This window comes from Lycium ferocissimum, chromosome 10, assembly GCF_029784015.1.
Source record: "Lycium ferocissimum isolate CSIRO_LF1 chromosome 10, AGI_CSIRO_Lferr_CH_V1, whole genome shotgun sequence".
NCBI lineage: Eukaryota > Viridiplantae > Streptophyta > Magnoliopsida > Solanales > Solanaceae > Lycium > Lycium ferocissimum.
Window position 1 is genome coordinate 41,831,570 of NC_081351.1, and position 21,125 is coordinate 41,852,694.

General features: G+C 33.9%; 2 protein-coding genes across 8 annotated transcripts; both read left to right on the top strand.

Annotated features, from left to right (window-relative positions):
* The first annotated feature begins 2,507 nt into the window (after nucleotides 1–2,507).
* Nucleotides 2,508–9,759, top strand: LOC132033911 (pentatricopeptide repeat-containing protein At3g61360). Of its 7 annotated transcripts, none has more exons than XM_059424057.1 (7): nucleotides 2,508–2,682; nucleotides 3,825–5,542; nucleotides 5,714–5,757; nucleotides 5,857–6,019; nucleotides 7,586–7,754; nucleotides 8,874–8,968; nucleotides 9,372–9,759. In XM_059424057.1, the coding sequence occupies exon 2, from the start codon at nucleotides 4,012–4,014 to the stop codon at nucleotides 5,539–5,541; it is 1,530 nt and encodes a 509-aa protein (XP_059280040.1). In that variant the 5' UTR covers nucleotides 2,508–2,682; nucleotides 3,825–4,011; the 3' UTR covers nucleotide 5,542; nucleotides 5,714–5,757; nucleotides 5,857–6,019; nucleotides 7,586–7,754; nucleotides 8,874–8,968; nucleotides 9,372–9,759. The 7 variants fall into 7 exon arrangements, with proteins under 7 accessions (XP_059280040.1, XP_059280042.1, XP_059280043.1 ...); XM_059424059.1 differs by having other exon boundaries at nucleotides 8,874–8,940; XM_059424060.1 differs by lacking the exon at nucleotides 7,586–7,754.
* Nucleotides 9,760–10,426: 667 nt separating this feature from the next.
* Nucleotides 10,427–11,944, top strand: LOC132035459 (F-box protein At5g07610-like). Its single transcript, XM_059425740.1, has one exon. It carries the CDS (start codon nucleotides 10,633–10,635, stop codon nucleotides 11,896–11,898), a length of 1,266 nt encoding a protein of 421 aa, XP_059281723.1. The 5' UTR covers nucleotides 10,427–10,632; the 3' UTR covers nucleotides 11,899–11,944.
* The last annotated feature ends 9,181 nt before the right edge of the window (nucleotides 11,945–21,125 follow it).

Consider the following 21,125-nt stretch of genomic DNA (forward strand, 5'->3'; position numbering starts at 1 on the left):
TTATTGTATGTGTCTTAGTTTGACTTGACACGAAATTTAAGAATGTAAAATCTTTTGAATATGGCTAAAACTCAAGTGTGTATTACATACCACAAATCCACACCACAAATCTTCTTTGAATCTTGTAATCTTAAACATGTCATATCATTCCTATAAGAGAGTGCGTTATAATGCTAAAAACAGAAAATATGATTAGAAGCTTATTAAATATGAAAGATGCATTTTTGTTAAATAAACTAAAACAGAAAGAGGGGCGCATAAATTCAGGTAGAGGGAGTATATATATATATCTGACAAAAAGACCAAGAAAGAATAAAAAAGAATATGTACTTCAAATTATTTACAGCTGGTTTGGACAATATTAGTTTGAAGTTAAAAGATGAACAATTGAAATTGAAAAGCCGTATTTGAATGTTGAAACTATGTTTGGACATGACTTTCACTTGAATTTTTTTTAAAAAATTTTTTATGAGTTAAAATCATTATTTCACTCTAAATAAACTATATATTGCATACTTCATATAATAATAGTTAGTAATATTTGTAATTTTGGGGCCTAAAGCAAGTGCTTTACTTGCTTTAGGCTTCAACCAGCCCTGATTGTGGGAGTGTGCCCATGTTGGTTTTTTTCACTTCAGCAACCTTATAATACAACCTCCATTACTCCAGTATCCTCAGATATATAGAAAAAGCAACAACACATAGTAAAAAAGAGAGAAGTGAAAGACATCTAGTTCGTGAAAAAGTACTCCATTTCCAAGTGAGACGAAGTCAGATTTGGGGCAATTTTGTGGTGATCTTGTGCGAAGCTTCCGTCGTTAACGGTGCATCATCCTTGTTCTTGTTTCAAGATATGAAATCCAATAGTACTCTATGTACTTAATTTGTCTATGTCTATTATGTGATTCATTTGGAAGGTCGAGCCAAGAATGATGGACGTTTAATTATGAAATGTGGGATATATATGCATCCAAAATTGCTTCACAAGCTCTGTTTGAATTTCATGAGTTCTGTAATATCTAGTAAACTAGTTCAAGAGGTAGATCTCTTTAAGTAATGATATTCGACTAACTACTGGCAAATTGGATTTTTTTTTTTTAAACATATGCAGGTCTCGCAAAGGATGCTTCTAAGCCAATTGGTGTTGTAGCAATAGCACTGGATTCCCCAAGATTATTATTTCATGCTCATTGCTTCCAGATTAACTATGTGGGGAAGCTAATGATTGCTGAAAATTTTGCTATTAAGAAAGTCTTGCAGATGGCTATTTAGAAAGAATGCAAATCTATACAAATCATGTCTAATGGATGGAATGTGATTCAAATGTTAGTGAAGTGTTCCTTTTGGGAACTTATCAATGAAGAAAAAGGATAAGTAATATAGTATGTTCTTCCTTGTAAATGCATTATGTTTATTGTAGGCAAGTCAGATCCAGAAATTGAACTTTATGAGTTTAAGATGCAACTGAATGCACTGATCATTAAAGTTATCATTCTGTCAAAGTTGAACCCATGGCTTATAATGTACATTCGCCCATGTCTAAAGGCATATTTGCAGCACACTTCTTGAAGATTGGGTTATTGATTGGTAAGAATTTTGAGAGATATTATAGTAGTAAGGTAACAGAAAATTGCGAATTCCCTCCTTATACTTCTCTTTTTGAGTTATTATCAACAAAAGTTCCACGCAAGTTCTTTATTTAAAGAAAAAAAAAACCAATTTTATCATATGTGTTTTGTGTGCATGTTTATCGTGTCAATAAAAAATTATGTACAAGAAAAATAATGCGTTAAACAGATACAAGTTTATTTAAATGACAAAAAGATGTAATTATATAGATATAGTTGTTGAATTTAAAATAATTGAATACCCTCTGAACTTGTAAAGACAAATTATTCAGTTAAGTTAGTTATTATATAGTATTCGTAATTATATATATTTTATTTTTTGAGATAATAATATGTGAAGTTGTTATATCTCACCTAATAAAACGCTAAATAACTATTTTTTTTTCTTTCGCAATACACACTTTAAACTAAGTTTACCAATAATATAAAAGAATTTTACCTTCATTTCTACATAGAAAAATTAAGAATGACACTTGGTAAAAGGTTTACTACAATTTACTCAAAGACTCCATTTTCATCTAATGTAAACTTCTACCCATATAACTATTTCTTTAAAACTAATCACCAGTATATGGCCAACATAATTCTGTAATCCTTAGAAGGAATAGTTATAGTATCTAAAAATGTTAATAACTCTTAGGGGGCGGTATCTACCATCTTAGAAATCAACAGCCAAAAAAATGAACATATATATAAGTATATAACCGACCCACAAACGACATATTTTTTTCAACTTCAGTCACGTTTAGACAAAAAATCAACTTTTGATACATTTTAAATGGTGCCTCCAAAATAAGGATATTTGTGCACTTCGGTCTCCTTTAGTTATTAGGTGTATATAACGTAAACTACTTACTACAAATTGGCCAAATACAGTATCAAATTAACTTTGTAATAAACTGACTATGTCTTAAACAGTGCTACTGAATACTGATATTGGCTATTTGTGCACCTCGACAAAACAATAAAGCGATAGAAATGCAACTGTCCGTTCTTGCTTGGGGCTGTCACACGCAAAATTGAGCAGAAATTTCAGCTGATTCATTTCTTAATAGTAAGCAAGATTTCATCTTTGCTTTATATTTTCATATATGATTCTACAAATATAAGCAATTGGGATCTCAATATTATTAATACCCTTCAATCTCAAACTAAATTGATTTCATATGAGGCAGTAATAGCACCCAAAATTTGAACTTTATACACTGACAGGCACCAACTGTTTGAGTATATGTCTAAGTGAATGGCAACTCTGATTTATGTGAGAATTTTGCGTATATTGCTTGTATATGCTTTTCTGAGGTGGTAATAGCATCCAAAATTTGAACTTTATACCTCCGAACCCACTAATCATTTAAGTATTTGGGTTCAAAATTGGATTTTTGGTGCATATTTTCATGTGTAAGTGGTGACTAGGAAATGGGAACTTGGATTTATGTGAATAGCTAAAGAAATGGGTACTTGAGTTTATGTTATGCACTGTTTAATTCGGCTACGGATTAATCAGATTAAGAACATTATTATTATGAGATGTCCTAATCAGGTTGCATCAGTAAAATATGTGCAGATGAAGTTCAAGACTCTTCTCGCGTGTTGTAGGTGATAGTTAACAAAATTTTAGGAGCTTTTTCTTTTCTTGCATTGTTGCTTTCGTAGATGTTTGTGTATAGTTTCCAGAGAGCTTTAGAGTAGGAAGTGTTGTGTTAGTGCTATGGGCCCTAAATTTTGCATTTAGTTGCTGCTATGTATAAGTATGATTTGGTGGTATAAGTGATTATTGTTTATCACTAAGATTAGTTTCACATGAGTTGTAAAGATTAACTGAATCAACCCGCTAGGTTGGCCAAGTTGGTTGAGCAAGGGATCTCCCAAATGGGGGGTCTCAGGTTCGAACACCCCTGTGCTCTCTCGGTCGAGCTCGTCGCACGGGGATTGCCTTGTGCGATTTAACTCTCCTATGTGATTTGCGGGCTATTACACTGGAACGGGGTTTACCCTGTGTTCGCCCAGAGGGTAGCAGCTGCGGGTTCCCTTGTCATTAAAAAAATAAAATTAAAATTAAATAAAAGAAAAGAAAAGATTTTTACTGAATTAATGAGCTATCTTTTATAAAAGCAACGTGTTTCTAAACGACTATATTTGTGTTGTTGTCTGTATTTGTCAGTTCTAAATGCTATTATTTTTGTGTTGTCACAGAATACCTTTAATTGCTTGGAGTTGATGAACTTTTAGATGCTGCCTTTTCCTGATAGATTGCTAAATCTCTGTTGATATCAAGTTCTCATAATCGTACAGCAACTGTCATCTCACTCAGATAGGATAATGTGTGGTTGTTATCTTGCTCGTATTGATTGAAGTGTAAAACTTTGACTTATCGCTTGAAATGGTGGTCATGATTGCTAAACGAATAGATCAATTTGGCCAAGTTCTGCGAGTCGTTGGACATCGCTTTTGGTTAAGCAGTTGGCTTCATTCAGTTTCAGGAACAAAAGATGAAATTGAAACAATTGCTAGAATCATTAATGACCACCCTTTTCCTGTTCATCCACTCCAACCAACGCTTAAAAATCATATCTCTCCGAGTATCCTGTCTACCACGTTTGTTGAAAATGTCCTTGGTCGCCTATTTGCAGCACATGCAAATGGTCTTAAAGCATATGAATTTTTTGAGTTCTGCCTCAGCCATTCTGAGTATAGTCCAACCTCTGATGCATTTGAGAAGACACTTCACGTGCTAGCAAGAATGCGTTACTTTGATAAAGGTTGGGAACTCATGAAGAAAATTCAACAGCTACAACCGTCGTTGCTCACCCTCAAGTCATTGAGCATCATGCTATCAAGATTAGCAAAACATCAGTCCTATGAAGATACCCTTGAAGCATTTGAGAAGATGGAGCAGCATTTATTCCCTGAGAAGAAATTTGGCATCGAAGAGTTCAATATTCTTCTTCGAGCATTTTGCACGCAGAGGCAGATGAAGGAAGCTCGTTCAGTATTCAACAAACTCCATTCTAGGTTCCCACCTGATACCAAGACAATGAATATCTTGCTTTTGGGATTTAAGGAATCAGGGGATATTACTGCCGTAGAGTTATTTTACCATGAGATGGTTAAAAGAGGTTTTAAGCTTAATTCCGTAACATACAGTATAAGAATTGACGCATACTGCAAGAAAGGTCGTCTTGGTGATGCTTTGAAGCTATTTGAAGAAATGGATAGGGTAAATTGCTTGCCTACACTAGAAACGATAACAACTTTGATTCATGGAGCAGGGATTGCTCGTAATATAACTAAAGCTAAAGAACTCTTCAATGAAATGTTCAAGAGAAATTTGCAACCAGATACTGGAGCATATAATGCCCTCTTGAGTTCTCTTATCAAATCTAGGGATGTTAAATCTGCAGCAGTCTTAATGGATGAGATGGTGGAGAAAAAAATCAAGTTTGACCATTTAACTTACCACACTATGTTCTGGGGATTGATAAGAACAAATGATATTGGTGGTGTCATTGATCTTTACGAAAGGATGGTCGACAAAAACTTCTTGCCTAAGGCACGTACTGTTGTGATGCTGATGAAATTCTTCTGTGCGAACCACAGAGTTGATCTGGGTTTGAGTTTATGGAATTACCTGATGGATAAAGGACACTGTCCACACTGCCATTCTTTGGAAATTCTGGTCACAGGATTGTGCTCCCGTGGGAGAGTTGAAGAAGCATTTGAGTGCTCTGAGGAATTGTTGAAGAGGGGTAGGCACATGAGTGAGCTAGTGTTTCAGATGTTGAAGAGGTATCTCTTACAGCTAGGAGAGGAGGATAAGTTACAGAAGCTGTACCAAATGACAAAGAAATTAGAAATGATATTGCCTCCTTATGGACAAACTATTGGGCACAGCCTAGGTGCAGATCTGTAAGGTGAATAAAGTTACTTTCTTGATTTATTTGATTCGGTATTGCAGTGCTTCTTTCTCAATTTTCTCTCTCTTGGCACATGTATCTTTTGATCACATTAAGGTGGCCGATCTATTCTTTCTGTTGATTTATAAGATCTTAGATGGCTGATAGTTTCTTAATTTTCTTTGATAGGAGTTTTTCCTATAAAAGAGGTTATGTGATCACACTTCTTACAGGTTTGTTATTCAGTTTAGTCCTTAACTCTTCCTTATTTTGTAGATCTATAGAAGTTACTTTGATAGCTTACCTTCATATGGGACACTTTACCATTGCAGTACTACATGAGATGCATATAACTGTTACAAAGCATAATTTTGGCAGTGCCGTCTAAAAGTACGAGCTGTGGAAGTTGGCTAGCTGGTAAGGAAGGAATATTGACCTGTTCTGTATGTGCCAGATCCCATCAGATGTAACTGGGAAAGATCTAAATACTGAAAGGTAATTTCCCAGTTTCCATTATGCCTTCCTGATTTGCCTTGCAAATTGCAATCAGTGTGATGGCACTATCAGCCTTCTATTTACCCCCTTCTCTCCGTTCTTTTTTTTTTTTTTTTTTTTGGAAACTATTGCTTGACTTCTAAACTTGGTTATTTTCATGCCACTTGAATGGAAGATGTTTAATTGCTGGAAATAATTGAAGATTTCACTAAGTCTATCCTGCTGGTCTAACATGCAACTTGTAGTTTTACTTATTTTTTAATTCATTTAAGCACCCCCCTGATCTATAGTACTCACTAATCTCCATCATCAAATTTTGTAAAACACAAAGCTGTAAAGTGGTTGTCATCTGGGCAAGTCCTTGATTTCATCTGAAGTTTAACATATATATACATGGTGGGAGAATGCAGGCCTTTAGGTCCATCAACTATTTAAACTGAATGTGGTGCATAAATGTTAAATATAAATTAGTTGGGTTGCACGTCACATAAAGCACCAACTGACATAAGTAATCATGTTGGTCATTTGGAAAGAGAGAAATAGGAGGGCATTTGATGGGGTGGAGCAAGATTTTGTAAAGTTGCAAAGTAGTGTGTTATCTCTAGTTTCCTTTTGGTGTACTTATAAGGTCCCTATTTGTATACAGGATTCTCTTTTGTTGAGAATCAAATTTTGGTGTAGATTCTCTTCTTTTGGTATACGGCTTGTAAACGGGGGCTTCCCCATTTGTTAATAAAATACTTATCTTATAAAAAAAAAAAAGGGCCTTCTGCAGTGGCTCAATGGGCCATAACTGTGGAATTTAGTCAGGCTGAAATATCTTCAAAATGGCTAATTTTTCATATTTAACTGATCAATTCAAAAACACAAGATCTGTGTGCAATTTTTCTAGTTATGTGTTGCTTAATAGTCTTTCCATTCCTCTCTTTCATTTCCTTTCTTTTTATTAAAAAGAAAAAGAAATCAATCTTTCTGTCATTCTTTCGTTGAAGCTAAAACATAGAAGGTTTAGTTTGTACAGTTCAACCAGCACATTTTCACCCATGAGTAATAGGTCTGATCGGTCTCCAAGTTATCACTTGTCCTTAACTCTCCATCATTTGGTCTCCAGTTTCTGACATTAGTTGTTAGAAGTTTACTGTTTCAAGACGTCAAATGTATTCCCTTTTTCATGGAATTTGACCTGCATTTAAATTTGTAGAAGTGCTTTTGACCATCATCTTCTATGTTTCCTATGTTGTTGCTTGTTGTTTTAGAGCTGCCTGGAGTTATGCAGGATGTGGATAGGGGTACTAGCGTAAGGGTAGATAGGTTGGGAGGAGGAAGAATTATATCTAGTTGTAGCATATTTTTTTGTTTTTGTTTTTTGTTAAGTAAAGATATTTATTGAAACGGTACCAAGTTTGTACACAGAGGATTACAGGGCCTAAATTGTACCTCTCACTCCAAACATACTATATATTTTCCCCTAATAAAGTAAAAAATCCAAATACTTATCCATCCTCTAAAGAGAACTACTATAACACCAAAAATACAAGTTCTTGGTACATTTCTTTTTTACTGTAGGTATCTGCACCTTCTTCCCCTCAAAGCATGCCTTGTTCCTCTTCGACCATATCGTCCACAAAATGCAATTTGGGATAGTTCTTCATATCTGCTTTAAGCTTCTTGAGAGAGCCAAACTTCCGAAAGGCTACTGATCTTCTGTGGTATTACCAAAGAAATACCCATGATGGTAAGGAAAAGTTCCCAGCATTGTCTTGAGCAGCTGCAATGTAAGAATAGATGATCAACTGTTTCCTGCTCAGAATTACAGAAATAACATCTGTTGCACAGTGAATAGCCTCTCCTTTGCAAGTTGTTCTGAGTTAAGCAAGCACCCCTAGCTGCTATCCAACCAAAACAAGCTACTTTCTCAGGGGCCTTAGTTCTCCAAATCATTTTCCAAGGGCGGTTATGAGCTACCTGACTAGTTTGCTTCTAAGGCTCACATCTCCACACCAACTATCCAACCAAAATCTAATTCTACCACCATTTCCAACCTCCAGACTTGTGTATTATAGAGATTCATCCCATCCTCCACTTATATCTTCCAAATACCCCCACAAATTTTCAACTTGGAAGGCTTTTGTTATCTAGTGGTTGCATATTTGGGTATGGAGAAGATAAGATGTATGGGGTGGCGTGGATGGGAAGGAGCAGAAGATGCTTCTGGTGGGAAGAAAGTGCCAACATGGAAAGGGAACGAAGAATGGAAACTTTTTTTGGCTTTGTTTTTAGGGTGGCGGGGGAAGAGGTTCTGGAGGCGGCATGGTGGGGAGAGGGATTGTAAGATGCTTGTCATGTATCATCTAAATTTATCACTATATTTAAAAAGATGTCCAAATCTGGGAACTGGATTAGAACAACTATTTGAATAGAGATAAGATGGAAATACCAAAAAATAGAGATAAGATGGCAACTACTCGGGTGACCAAATGATTTTCACGGTAGACATCTATTCCTTTAAATCTATGCATATAAATTAATGAACTCAAATGCCTCCTTCAATCCAAATCCGTCTCTCCATGGGATAGCATTAGTTTGTGGAACTTGATCTTAATTTCTCAATTTGTTATCATTTTCCCCCATAAACCAAGATAACTAATGATTGTATGAGTGGACAATTTTTATGCATGTACTAGCTCTATATGTAAATAAAATTCTTCTAATGTTGCGCTGCATTAAACTATCAATATGTTGATTTTCTATTTCTATGTAAATTTGATAGTTATACTTAATTGTGATTTTCTTGGTCAAACGAAGTTATAATACCCTTAACTAGTAGTTTCCCATAATGGCTCTCATTTTGCAGGCTGAGGTAAGTCAGAGGTTTACTGATGACACGGCCACTGTTCTCTTGTCAGATGAGTTGAACTATAGTAAGAGATTTATTACAGGCCTTCCAAGGTTTTCTTGCTATTTCCCTCTCGTACTCCCTTGTGCTCTTTGTTTCTTGTTCTCTTTCTTTCTTTACATGCTTGGTAACTGAGGAAGTGGTGAATCTGGAAAGAAAAGTTTGATCATTCAAAATGTAAGGAAGCCGTAAAAATACTCAAATCTTAGTCTGGCATTAACTTCTTGATGTTCTTGGTTCATTGATAGCTAAGAAACTCCGGCAAACTCATGAACTTGGTAAATAATAGATTTGCAAAAAAGTTGTGTCCAGACATTAATATTAAGCTTCTAAACTCTTCACTTTCTCATGACGCATAACAGTTATATAATGTTGTTCTTCCTTCAAAGGATTATCTACTTCCTCATTTTTGCACATCAAAGCCTTAACTGCATTCATTGTGCAACTCTCCTACAGATCATCAAATGGATTGTGTTATACTGGATTTACCCTTTCTTAGGCCCCTCTTATATCCTTGGCTTAAGATGGACGATAAAAAGCACTCTCTGGCAGACCACCAAATGGCATCGCAAAGGTGCAGAATTTCTTTACCGTCAAATTGTCACTGAAGTTCATTAAAAAGGTAAGGTCCGCACATCAAGAAGAAATACATGGTTGAATTAATGGCTCCTACCGGATTATTAGTAGAATGCAATATGGACTTCCAGGGAGTATACATCAATTTTATGTCATTAGATGCCTCGTGTGATTCGTTGCTTCATGCCCATATTTTTCAATTACAGTGTATTGGTAAACCTCTGTCTGTTGAAGCTATTACTTTTGCCAATATTTTTCAGAAAAGTCATGTCTAATTCTTAATTCATTGGACAATCGACTTGCACGGTCACAAGTATGGCATATGCAAGAGTCGATGCATTGTGTTGACCATTTATTAGCTTAATGTGATATCCTTTATTTCCTGAAAAGAGGCTGAAATCCATCTTGAATTGAAAAAAAATGCAGGAAATTGCGTAATATGGCAATTTTTTCGTCATTGTTTATATTCTGACCCTTTTTGGATAATTGCGCAAATGTGGCCTTTCGGAGAAATATGATATAAGAATCAATTATGATGTTTTTCATCTATTTAGATTTTCGAATTACCTTACTTTAAACGCATAATCGGTCTCAAATATCTATGCAGCAACATCATTTACAATTCAACTAGGAAAAACAGAGACCCAATTAATCTTATGTTACAACGAAATAGACCTTGAATAAAATGTGAGCTAGCATATTCGAAGATCTACGAATATATACATATACATCTTCAAATGGATTCCTTCTTCTTCAAATCACTGCACATCTTTCATTTAAATATATTATAATAATAATAATAATAAAATCCAGCAGCTAAATATTTAACGTAAGTTCCCTGGAATCTTATAGTCATGGATAACTGGCAAATGGTTGACTTGAGAGCCAAATTGCATGTAAAGAATCAAATCCAACAACCAAAGTAAATAAGTGAGTTTAAATAAACAAGAAATAGTCTATGTTCCTGCGGGAACTTCATAATTTTCCAAGGATACAGCTTTGACTTATTGGGACAAAGATTAATTAAACTTAAGAGTACTTGAGAAGAAACGTTCTCGACAAGCTAAATATTTGGCAAACTATATAACAGGCTAACAACACGTATTCCACTTCTACACAAAATCAAACTCCAAAAATTAGAATGAAGATGATCAAAATCAATTGTCTATCACCATTTTCTCGGAATGAAGTGTTTTCTAATGAAGAACTCTTGATACAGATCTTGCTTCATCTTCCAGTAAAATCACTGGTCCGATGCAAATGCGTATCCAAAAAATGGAGTTCTCTAATCACTAGGCCCGAATTCACCCGCCTCAGAGTCCCCAGTTTCAACCCTGCCCGTGGCCTCTTTTTGCACTGCTCGTCTTTCTTGATTAACCCTTTTCATGAATTTGTATCCTTCACCCCCCGGGAACCAATTTCAGCACCGTTCCACAAGCTCACTTTTGTAGACGACCCTTCTGGAATTAGAATTCTGCAATCTTGCAATGGACTTTTGCTATGTTGCAGCTTTCGCGCTTATGAACCTAACATAAACTACTATATATACAACCCAACGACCCAACAATTCATCGTACTTCCGAAATCAGGAGGGAAAAGGCAAATTTCCAAGGCTGTTCTAGGGATGAAACTAGCGTTTGATCCAAGGAAATCGCCTAATTACAAAGTGAATTGCATCCGAATGTCTGATGAATTGTTTCTTAATCAGCACTATCAGATTGAGATTTATTCATCTGAAACTAAGAAATGGAAACTCTCGGGTCCACCTTTTCTTGCTCGTTACGATATAGGATTTATGTATAGTGGAGTTTATTGGAATGGTGCCATTTATTGGCCATGTGGTGACAACTCGTTACGCTTTGTTGTGGAACGAGAAAAGCTTGAAAATTTCCCCATGCCTTGCATTGGTCGTAGTTGGGATGATGATGAGGAGAGCAGAGTTGCTTATTACGGAGAGTCTTGTGGATATTTGCATCTAGTCCAAGTGTATAGCCGTCAGAAGCTCACGTTCTACAACATTTACGAGATGAAAAGCGATGGTACAGAATGGTTTTTGAAATACGAAGTGAATGTTGAAGACGTTGTCAATGCTTTTCCTCATATGATTCGCCAATATCTTGACCCAACAGATTGGCATTACTTAGCAATGGTTGTGCTTTGTGTTGTTAGAGGGGAGAAAGAGGAGGATGCCTTCATGGTTTTGCACATTCCCAAAATGGTCATACGCTATAACTTGAGGGACTACACATTTTACAAGCTATGTGAATTTGGAAATACAAGTACTCAGGATGACAATTGTCAATTTGAGGAGGAAGATGAGGATTATGAGGCTTCAGTAACCCTTGTATCCCTCGAATTTGATAGGTCAAGTGTTTTCCAATATATTGAATCTTTATTTTCTCTGTGATTCTAGTGTACTTTAAGAGGAAATCTAGTTTGAATTACAACCGAAAGAAACCTTCTCTTCCATGGACATGTCCATTATTTGATTTACAATGTCAAAGAGAATGTCCATTGCTTTATTTTGTCCACAAAAATAAATGATACTCCCTGTTAGAGGCAGATACAATGTTGCGCACCAAATTCATATGAACTCATTACTTACAAAGTCAATTAAGAATAGTATTAGACGAATAAGAAACATACTTTTGGCCATTGTGTGCACCTCAAAAACAAAGGTAACGTCGCTTGACCACATAACCTTCTTAATTACTAGTGAGAATTTTAACTAGCAGTCCCTTAGGTATAAGATTCGTTTATACCAAGTGGACAAATTTTTAAGTGACAATTCTGTCAACAAATGGACCACAATCTCCTAGCAATATCGTCCTTAGTAAAGGCACTCTCAACACTAAGACATGCATAGAGCAACAAATGTTCACTATTAAATTGTCCACCTTTAGGCAGGTAGAAGCGAGGCTGTTCATTGGCCACAATCTCCTTCTAAATATTGGTTATTTATAAGTCCATTATTAATGAATGCAGAGGCGTATCTAGGATTTTTAAAACATGAGTGTACTACTAAAGAAAAAAAAAAATGTACTAAGTGCAATTGATCCTTGGTCCTCTTGGTAAGTAACTAAATTTTTAGCCAAGTGCACTATTAAGCTTTTCGTAGCATGGATTCCCGCAGGTAATATTAGAAAATACGTACATAAAATATCAACTTTTGTGGAAAGACTATGGGTTCACGTGCCCCAAAAATAGCGCAGGATCAGAATTTGCCCCTGTTATGTATGTGTTCATAGGCCATAGGGAATCAGAAGCGAGGTGTTCATAGTGCAACCTGCAGCGATGAGGAAGAGACGAGAACATTTCAATATCCTAGCCGTATATGGCATTTTTTTTTTTCGGTCTAGAGAGCATGAACTAATGGTTCATGGATACAATATGTAAATTTGCTCCTTGAAAAATAAAGCATGAATATATGAAAATAGGAAAACTTATAAACATCTTGACAAGCAGGGGCAGACCCACATTGTGTCTCGTTGGCAGAGGCGAATATGTATAAAATTTGGATCACATGAACACATATTTACTCGATTAAACTCAATATATTATGTGTATAATTCTAAAAATATATCTAATATTAACAGAAGAAATACATGATCAAATCAGGTCAAGTGGAGCACTGGTTAGGGCATGTGTTATTTCCTCAAGGTCTCGAGATCAAACCCGAGCTTTTGCACATTTTTTCGAAAGCAGCCTTTTAACTTAAGCATACTAAATGTGAATTGATGTCAATTACTGGGGATAATTTCAGAGACACCTTTAAGTTTGTTTTCATAACACTAACATCCCTTGTAATTTAACATATTACAGTCACCTCCTTTCCTCTACTTTGCTTATTTTGTAACCAAACTATTTTACGTAATTTATTTTCACTACTATCCCAAAACTATCCTTATGTGGTATCTTTTATTAAATTTAAAGTTTTTAACCTGGAAGTTTCTCAAGTTCCAGGGAAGACTTCAAGCAAGTGCTATTTTGTTTCCGTTAATTGCAATGGTTAACCTTATATTAAGCACAAATTTTAAATTTAGATCATCTCGACCCTATCAACCAAGAATTGCAAAGAAAATTGCTGATAAATACCCTTTCTGATGGAGTTAGGCGTCTTTTATTTATATATACGTGTTACTATAAGAAAGCTTGGTGCTTTTGCATCTAATATTCGATGTAACTAGTAACCAAGGCTGGTTATATAATAGCAGGCAAGTTTAGACAATGGTTTATGGGACGATTTTCCTTTTTATTTCTCATCTCTATTAAAGTTAAGATTTCAAATTAGTTTGACTGTATTCCTATTAATGAAAAAAAATTAAAAATTGTATAAACTGAAGTATTCAACATGGTTGAAATAAATAGAATATCAAAGATGCACATTTCAAATGATAATATAGGTGTCTCCAAAATAATTTTCGTTATTGTAATCAATATCAATGCCACTAGATTTGTTTTGAATTCAAATATGATAACGATATTCTTACGTTCTAAATTCTTCTTCTTACTTGAAGAGATTGCTACCTGCTTTCAAACAAGTCATAAAGAACTAAGAGAATTTAGGAGAGCTTTCTTTGATAATTAAGGTCACAAAAGGGTAATTTTGGAAGGTTGCACAAATTTAGTCACATAAATTAGTTTGGTTACAAAAAGTTTAAAATAAGGGAGGTAAATGTAATATGTCAAACTACAAAGGAAATGAGCGTTACGAAGATAAACGTGGAGGAAGTTCTCTGAAATTATCCCTAATTATTACTCTTTCTGTCTCTTATTCTTTTTGTTTAAATTAATTGACACTTTTTATTTTTCGAGTCTTTCAAGCAACAACCTCTCTACCCCACAAAGGCAGAGGTAAGACCTGCGTACATCCTACCCTCCCAAACATTCCTTGTGGGATCATACGGGTATGCCCTTTACATATTTTAAATTGTTAATTATTATGTCTTATAGTATGTTTTATACAGTTTGCAAATATGTAAGTTATTTTTCAAAAAACTTCTATAGTGTATGTCCGAATTTACGGTGTAATTTTTTTTTACTCTCAAAATCCGAACTGTGTCACATAAATTGGGACTGAGAGAATGATAGAAATCAAAAGATTTTTTTTTTTGATGACATGGGAACCCGCAGCCGCTACCCTTCGGGTGCGCACAGGATAAACCCAGCTCTTGTGCAATAGCTCGCAAACCATACAGGAGAGATAATCCGCACTAGAAATCAAAAGAATTATCAAAAAGTAAATGGAATTATTGTGGTGGACGGTAGTATAAAACTCAACGTTTACGACACGGAGTATGAATACATATATTTGAAAATCTGAGGAGGATTTAGAATTGACTAGTTATTAAATACATATATTTGAAAATCTGAGGAGGATTTAGAATTGACTAGTTATTAATGCTAGTCGGCAGAGGCGGATCTAGGATTTGAAGGTGGCGGGTGCCACAATTTTCTTCAATGTACATCTTTGTAGAAACGTGTATTTGGGTCGGGTTCATCTCTTTTTAGTTTATTCGGGTCAAATCAAGAAACGAACAATAATTAGCATCGTAAACAAGGAATCACACCCATTAACAACAAAAGTAAAATCAACATTTTCACCAAGGGACTTGCATCTCTTATATATATTAAAAAATGAACTTGCACAAGTAAAACAACATCTTCAATAAGGGAATTACACCAATCAAAATAAGAAAAATAATAGAAAAACTTTTCAATAGGTAAATACACCCTATAAGTAAATGTAGAATTAGATAAACTACAAGTTCTAAAAAATAAATCATAAATTTCATGTTTTCCTAAGCAGTGCTTACGAAATTTCCATCATAATTTAATTAGTAAAATGATTTAAATTGAATTTAACAATTATACAATAGCATAAATTTTTATAATATACTCCCTCCGTCCGTTTTTATTTGTCCATTATACTAAAAATATATGTCTACATTTACTTGTAAGTTATACAGTTTGAAAAACCAAGACATAGTTTACCATTTTATACCTATTTTACCCTTATTATTAAGTACTCCAATTCATTTCTCATTTTTTTTTGTTGCTTATGAAGAGTGTTCAAGTCAAATATAAACAAGTAAACATGGACGGAGGGAGAATAAACAAAAGAAATTATTAAAAAAAAAAGAATTGATTTTATCTCAATCCAAAATTCCCATTGAGACCCAAGTTTTTCGATTTAATTACTCACATATTTGAGATTAAGAGAAATGCTTAATTTAAGAGATTTTAAAGTTTCTATTTGTGTGTTCTCGTTGGAGATCACAGATAAAATAATAGAAAAGAGGAAAGACAATATAAATAATAGAAAAAAATAGAAAATTAGGGGAGCCGAAAAGGGAATTACTGGTACAAAGTAAGTAAAAAGTACAAAGAAAAATGGGAGTCAGAAAATGTTCAAGATAGATTCAAACTTGTGTCTACCAGCCGTGACACCTTTGTCTAATTTAAGACTGGAGGTGGCAAGATCAAATATTTAACCTAATTTAAGCAAATTTCAATATAAATATATAAAAAAAATTATTAATCTAGGGGGTGCTATGCCATCCCACCCTTTAGGGTGAATCCGCCTCTGCTAGTCGGCCACAAATTTAATTGGAGGATTTCTTTTGACTTTACGGTTGGAGTTCTGACAAAGAAAATCCTCATGACTGATGAGTGAATGTTACATGTTGAAAAGGATTACTTCATTCTTTTTTAATTTAATATGAACTTAAACATTCATTAATTAATTATTTTTAAATAAACATTATTATATTTTAGCTGAAGTATAAATCTATCTAGTCTATTAATTTCCATGAGAAAGTCGACCCCAAGTTTTCAGACCCAAAAAAAAAAAAAAAAAAGGCGGAAAAATCCATTAATCTATTTGATCATATATTTATTTGAATTCCATTTGCATAGTTATGGAAACTCTCTCCCCAACCACGAAAGCACTCCATTGCATAAAAAAAGTAAAGTAGTAATGTGGAGTAAATGTTAACAACTCCCTTTAGTAAATCCTCTTGTATTCACTAATTAGGTGGGATCTGAGTAAAGGCATTTAAACATCTATTACTACTTGTTTTATGGAAAACACAAGTTTGAAGAGAGGTGGAGTAACAAAAATTCTTTCTAAATAGAGCAAGTTAAACTGACTAATTAAATTAAAGCATTAATATATATTTTTTTTTTTGAATTCATATACTACTCCTATATATGATCTGAGAAAGGATAATTTGTTCAAGATTTGACGTGAATGTTTTCATTTTTTGAGTAGTTTTCTTCTGTACATTGGTATTGCCAGTTCCAGCTGTAAAATTTTCTAAACAGAGCAAAACTTGAACCAGTAGCTTTTACTGCTACTTTATTTCCTCATCATACACAGAGATGAAAAAAAAAAAAAAAACAACATTTAAAGCTCTTTCACTCTCTTGTTTTTTTCTTTCTAGTTTTTATGTATTACTACTACTCCTAACTTAAAAGGCAAAGTCCACTACTGAACTCTGTCTCTCTTCATGTTTAAGGTGTACTGAAGATAATTTCCCATGTATTCGAAGTGTTACCCCTCAGTCCAACACTGAAAAGGTGCTCTCTTTTGCCTTTTCTCTACTTTATTTTCACCCTCATTTTGTTTCATTGCTGAGAAAATAGGCGTGAACTGCTCTTGTTTTTGTTGTTGGGTTTTTGTCTTTTCTTTTTCTTAGATTTTGAACCAAGTTTGTCACTTTTTATATGGGTGTTCTTTTATTTTTGGAGTTCTAGTTCAATTTGGTTTGCTGGTTTTTTGTTTCGAGTGCTGGAAGTAAAATTTTGGTCTTAGATATGAAACGTGCAAGTGTGTTTTATTTTTTCCTGGAGGTTGATCTATTTTCTGACCTAAATTTGTTGAGTGGATTTTTGATAGAGCAATTGCCATTTTTAATCAAGAAACTGGAATTTTAATTTTCTGTGTTAGCTTGATAAAAAAAGAAAAATAATAGCTTAGGGATTAGTCATTAGCTAACAGATGTATTTTAAAAGTAATGCTTTAAGTGTTTTTAGCTCTTCTACTCATCTTCTCTTGTTTCCTTCACTTACCTAGCTAGATTGTAATGGAAGAAGAATTTTGGAATTAGGTTGAATCTTTACTGAGAGAAAAAAGAAAAGTAAAATAGAGAAGCTAAGATTCTATTTTTGCTACCCCCCCCCCCCCACCCCCCCGCGCCATCCCACAAAAAAAAAAAAAAAAAAAAAAAAAAACCCCACACACTCACTAATGAAGTGGTTATAAGTTGTTTGGGACATTTAAGGGCTTATAAGTTAAAAATTCTAGCTTATGGTTTTTGGCTTATTTTTGTCTTTTTAGCTTAAAATCACTTTTTCATTTTATCCAAACAGTACATAAGTGCTTAAAAGCACCTAAAATAAGTCAATCCAAACAGGTTTTAACTTATGGCTTTTGACTTGTTTTGAGTTATTTTAATTTAAAGCACTTTTTAACTTTACCAAATACTCGAATAAGTTAAGAAGAGCTTAATCTAAAACACCCTCCAAAGTTTGCTAACTATTCTATTTATTTCTGAACTTTACTTATTTAGAGATAGAAGTTTATAGTGTGATTATTTATATTGCTGTAGAAACTAGAAAGTGGGGTTTTTCTAAATAAGATTTACTTTGATTTGAATGGAAATATTACATATAGATTATTCATATTATCATTCTATTCTTTTGAGTTCTCAAATGATTTTTCTCTTTTAATTCTAGTCTTGAAAGAATGAATACTTTGTTAAAGTCTTGCTCTGTTCTTTTTTCTCAACATATATCACTGCCAAGTTAGTGAATGGAGACTGAGTTCTTGGATGATTAGATTCTAGAAAACAAGGCCAAGATATCTATACAGTTGTTATATGTTACAATTTTCCTGTAGTACTTTTGTTAGTGATCAAAATGCGGCCTTGAATGTCAATAGTTTTCACAGATGTGCTCTTTTTTTTTTTTTTTTTTTTTTAATTTTTTTTTTTTTTTTGGTTCAAGTTTGAGTTTGTTGGACTAGTTAGTTTTAAGTCGCAGTTGGGGTTGGTTTGTTTTGGGAATAAAGTAAGAAAGAATCGTACTCTTTTGCAGTTTTAAGGAGGAGAAGAATGTCAGATAATAGTATATATAATTGTCTAATAGTAAAACACATCATACACGTATTAGCTTTAGCTATATGAAAGTACATCCTTCAGTAGGGAAGATTCAACAACAACATACCCAGTGTAATTCCCCAACTAAAGTCTATGGAGGATAGAGTATACGCAAACCTTACCCCTATCATAGGAAGTAGAGAGGCTGTTTCCGATAGACCCTCGACTCAAAGAAAAACCGAAGCGGTCCTGAAAATGTGTTGGCTAGGAACTTGACTAGAATTTTTTTAGATTCATGTTATAGTTTTTTGTAGTGAATGACTTCGAGAATCTTAGTTCTGTCCACACTACCAAGTCAATTGCAGGAACACATAGAGCTTCCCCTATTCAACCATCTTTACCCAAGAAAATACAATTAATTAGGTAGATGACGATAGTCAATTCAAGTTTCCTTGCGTCACTTAAAAGACAAACCAATATTTAAATGAACATGAAGAAATTAAAAAAACAAATGAAAGAAGTTAAGATTTAGGGATAGGGTGTAAGTAATTAATTGCATTTCTAGTGAATATACTCAAAATTTGAACTAACTCTTGTAATTTCTTTAACATTTACACTTAATTGTGATCGTACTGATATTTGAATGCGAGTACGATCACTACGTGAGCTGCCTATGTTAGATGATGAGAGTTAATTCAGGTTTCCTTGCATCACTTAAAAGACAGACCATTATGTCAATGAAACTGAATAAATTAGAAAACAAAGCGAAAGAAGTAAAGATTTAGGGATACAGTGTAAGTAATTAATTGTATTTCTAGGGAATATACTAAGAATTTAAACTAACTCTTGCAATTTCTGTAACATTTACGCTCAGTTGTGGTTGTACTGATATTTGAATTCGAGTACGATCACTATGTGAGCTGGCCATGTTAGATGACGAGAGTTAATTCAAGTTTCCTTGCATCACTTAAAAAGTAAAAAACAAAGTGAATAGTGTAAAGATTTAGGGATACTAGTGAATATACTAAGAATTTGAACTAACTCTTGCAATTTCTGTTACATTTACGCTCAATTGTGGTTGTACTGATATTTGAATTCGAGTATAATCACTATGTGAGCTGGCCATGTTAGATGACGAGAGTTAATTCAAGTTTCCTTGTGTCACTTAAAAAGTGAAAAACAAAGTGAAAAGTGTAAAGATTTAGGGATACTAGTGAATATACTAAGAATTTGAACTAACTCTTGCAATTTCTTTGACATTTTTGCTCAGTTGTGATCGTACTGATATTTGAATATGAGTACGATCACTACATGAGCTGCCCATGTTAGATGACGAGAGTTAATTCAGGTTTCCTTGCATCACTTAAAAGACAAACCATTATGTCAATGAAACTGAATAAATTAGAAAACAAAGCGAAAGAAGTAAAGATTTAAGGATGCAGTGTAAGTAATTAATTGCATTTCTAGTGAATATACTAAGAACTTGAACTCTTGCAATTTCTTTAACATTTACGCTCAATTGTGTTCGTACTGATATTTGAATATGAGGACATGAGCTGCCCATGTTAGATGACGAGAGTTAATTCAAGTTTACTCGCATCACTTAAAGACGCACAAAATTTTCTAAATGAAAGTGAAATTGCATTTCTCGGGAGTATGCTAAAAATTTGAACTAGCTCTCGCAATTTCTTTAATTTTTACGCTCAATTGTTTTCGTACTGATATTTGAATATGAGTACGAATACTGCGTGAGTGTCCCATGTTCCATGACGAGAGTTAATTCAAGTTTCCTTGCGTCACTTAAAAGACAAACATTTATGTAAATAAAACAAGTAAAAAACAAAGTGAAAAGTGTAAAGATTTAGGCATAGGGTGCAGGTGATTAATTGCATTTCTAGTGAGTAAACCAAAAATTTGAACTAACTCTTGCAATTTCTTTAACATTTATGCTCAATTGTGTTTGTACTGATATTTGAATATGAGTACGATCACTACGTGAGCTACCCATGTTAGATGACGAGAGTTAATTCAAGTTTCCTTGCGTCACTTAAAAGACAAAAATATTTTATAAATGAGAGTGAAGAAAAAAAAATTAAAATGGTAGAAGTAAAGATTTAGGGATAAGATTTAATGTAACTAATTGCATTTCTAGTGAATAATTGAATATACCAAGAATTTGAATTAACTCTCACAATTTCCTTAACATTTATGCCTTGCGGTCGTACTGATAATTGAATATGAGTACGATCACTATGTGAGCGTCCCATGTTACATGACGAGAGTTAATTCAAGTTTCTTTGTGTCACTTAAAAGACGAACAATTATGAAGTAATAGGCAAAGTGAAAGAAGTAAAGATTTAGGGATTGGGTGTAAGTAATTAATTGCATTTCTAGCGAATATACTAAGAATTTGAACTAACTCTCGCAATTTCTTTGAATATACTAAGAATTTGAACTTCAATTTCTTTGAATATACTAAGAATTTGAACTAACTCTCGCAATTTCTTTAACATTTATGCTCAATTGTTGTCGT

Excerpts from the sequence above, each read along its gene's own strand:
- LOC132033911 (XM_059424057.1), top strand. The coding sequence starts at position 4,012 with ATGGTGGTCATGATTGCTAAACGAATAGATCAATTTGGCCAAGTTCTG.
- LOC132035459 (XM_059425740.1), top strand. The coding sequence starts at position 10,633 with ATGAAGATGATCAAAATCAATTGTCTATCACCATTTTCTCGGAATGAA.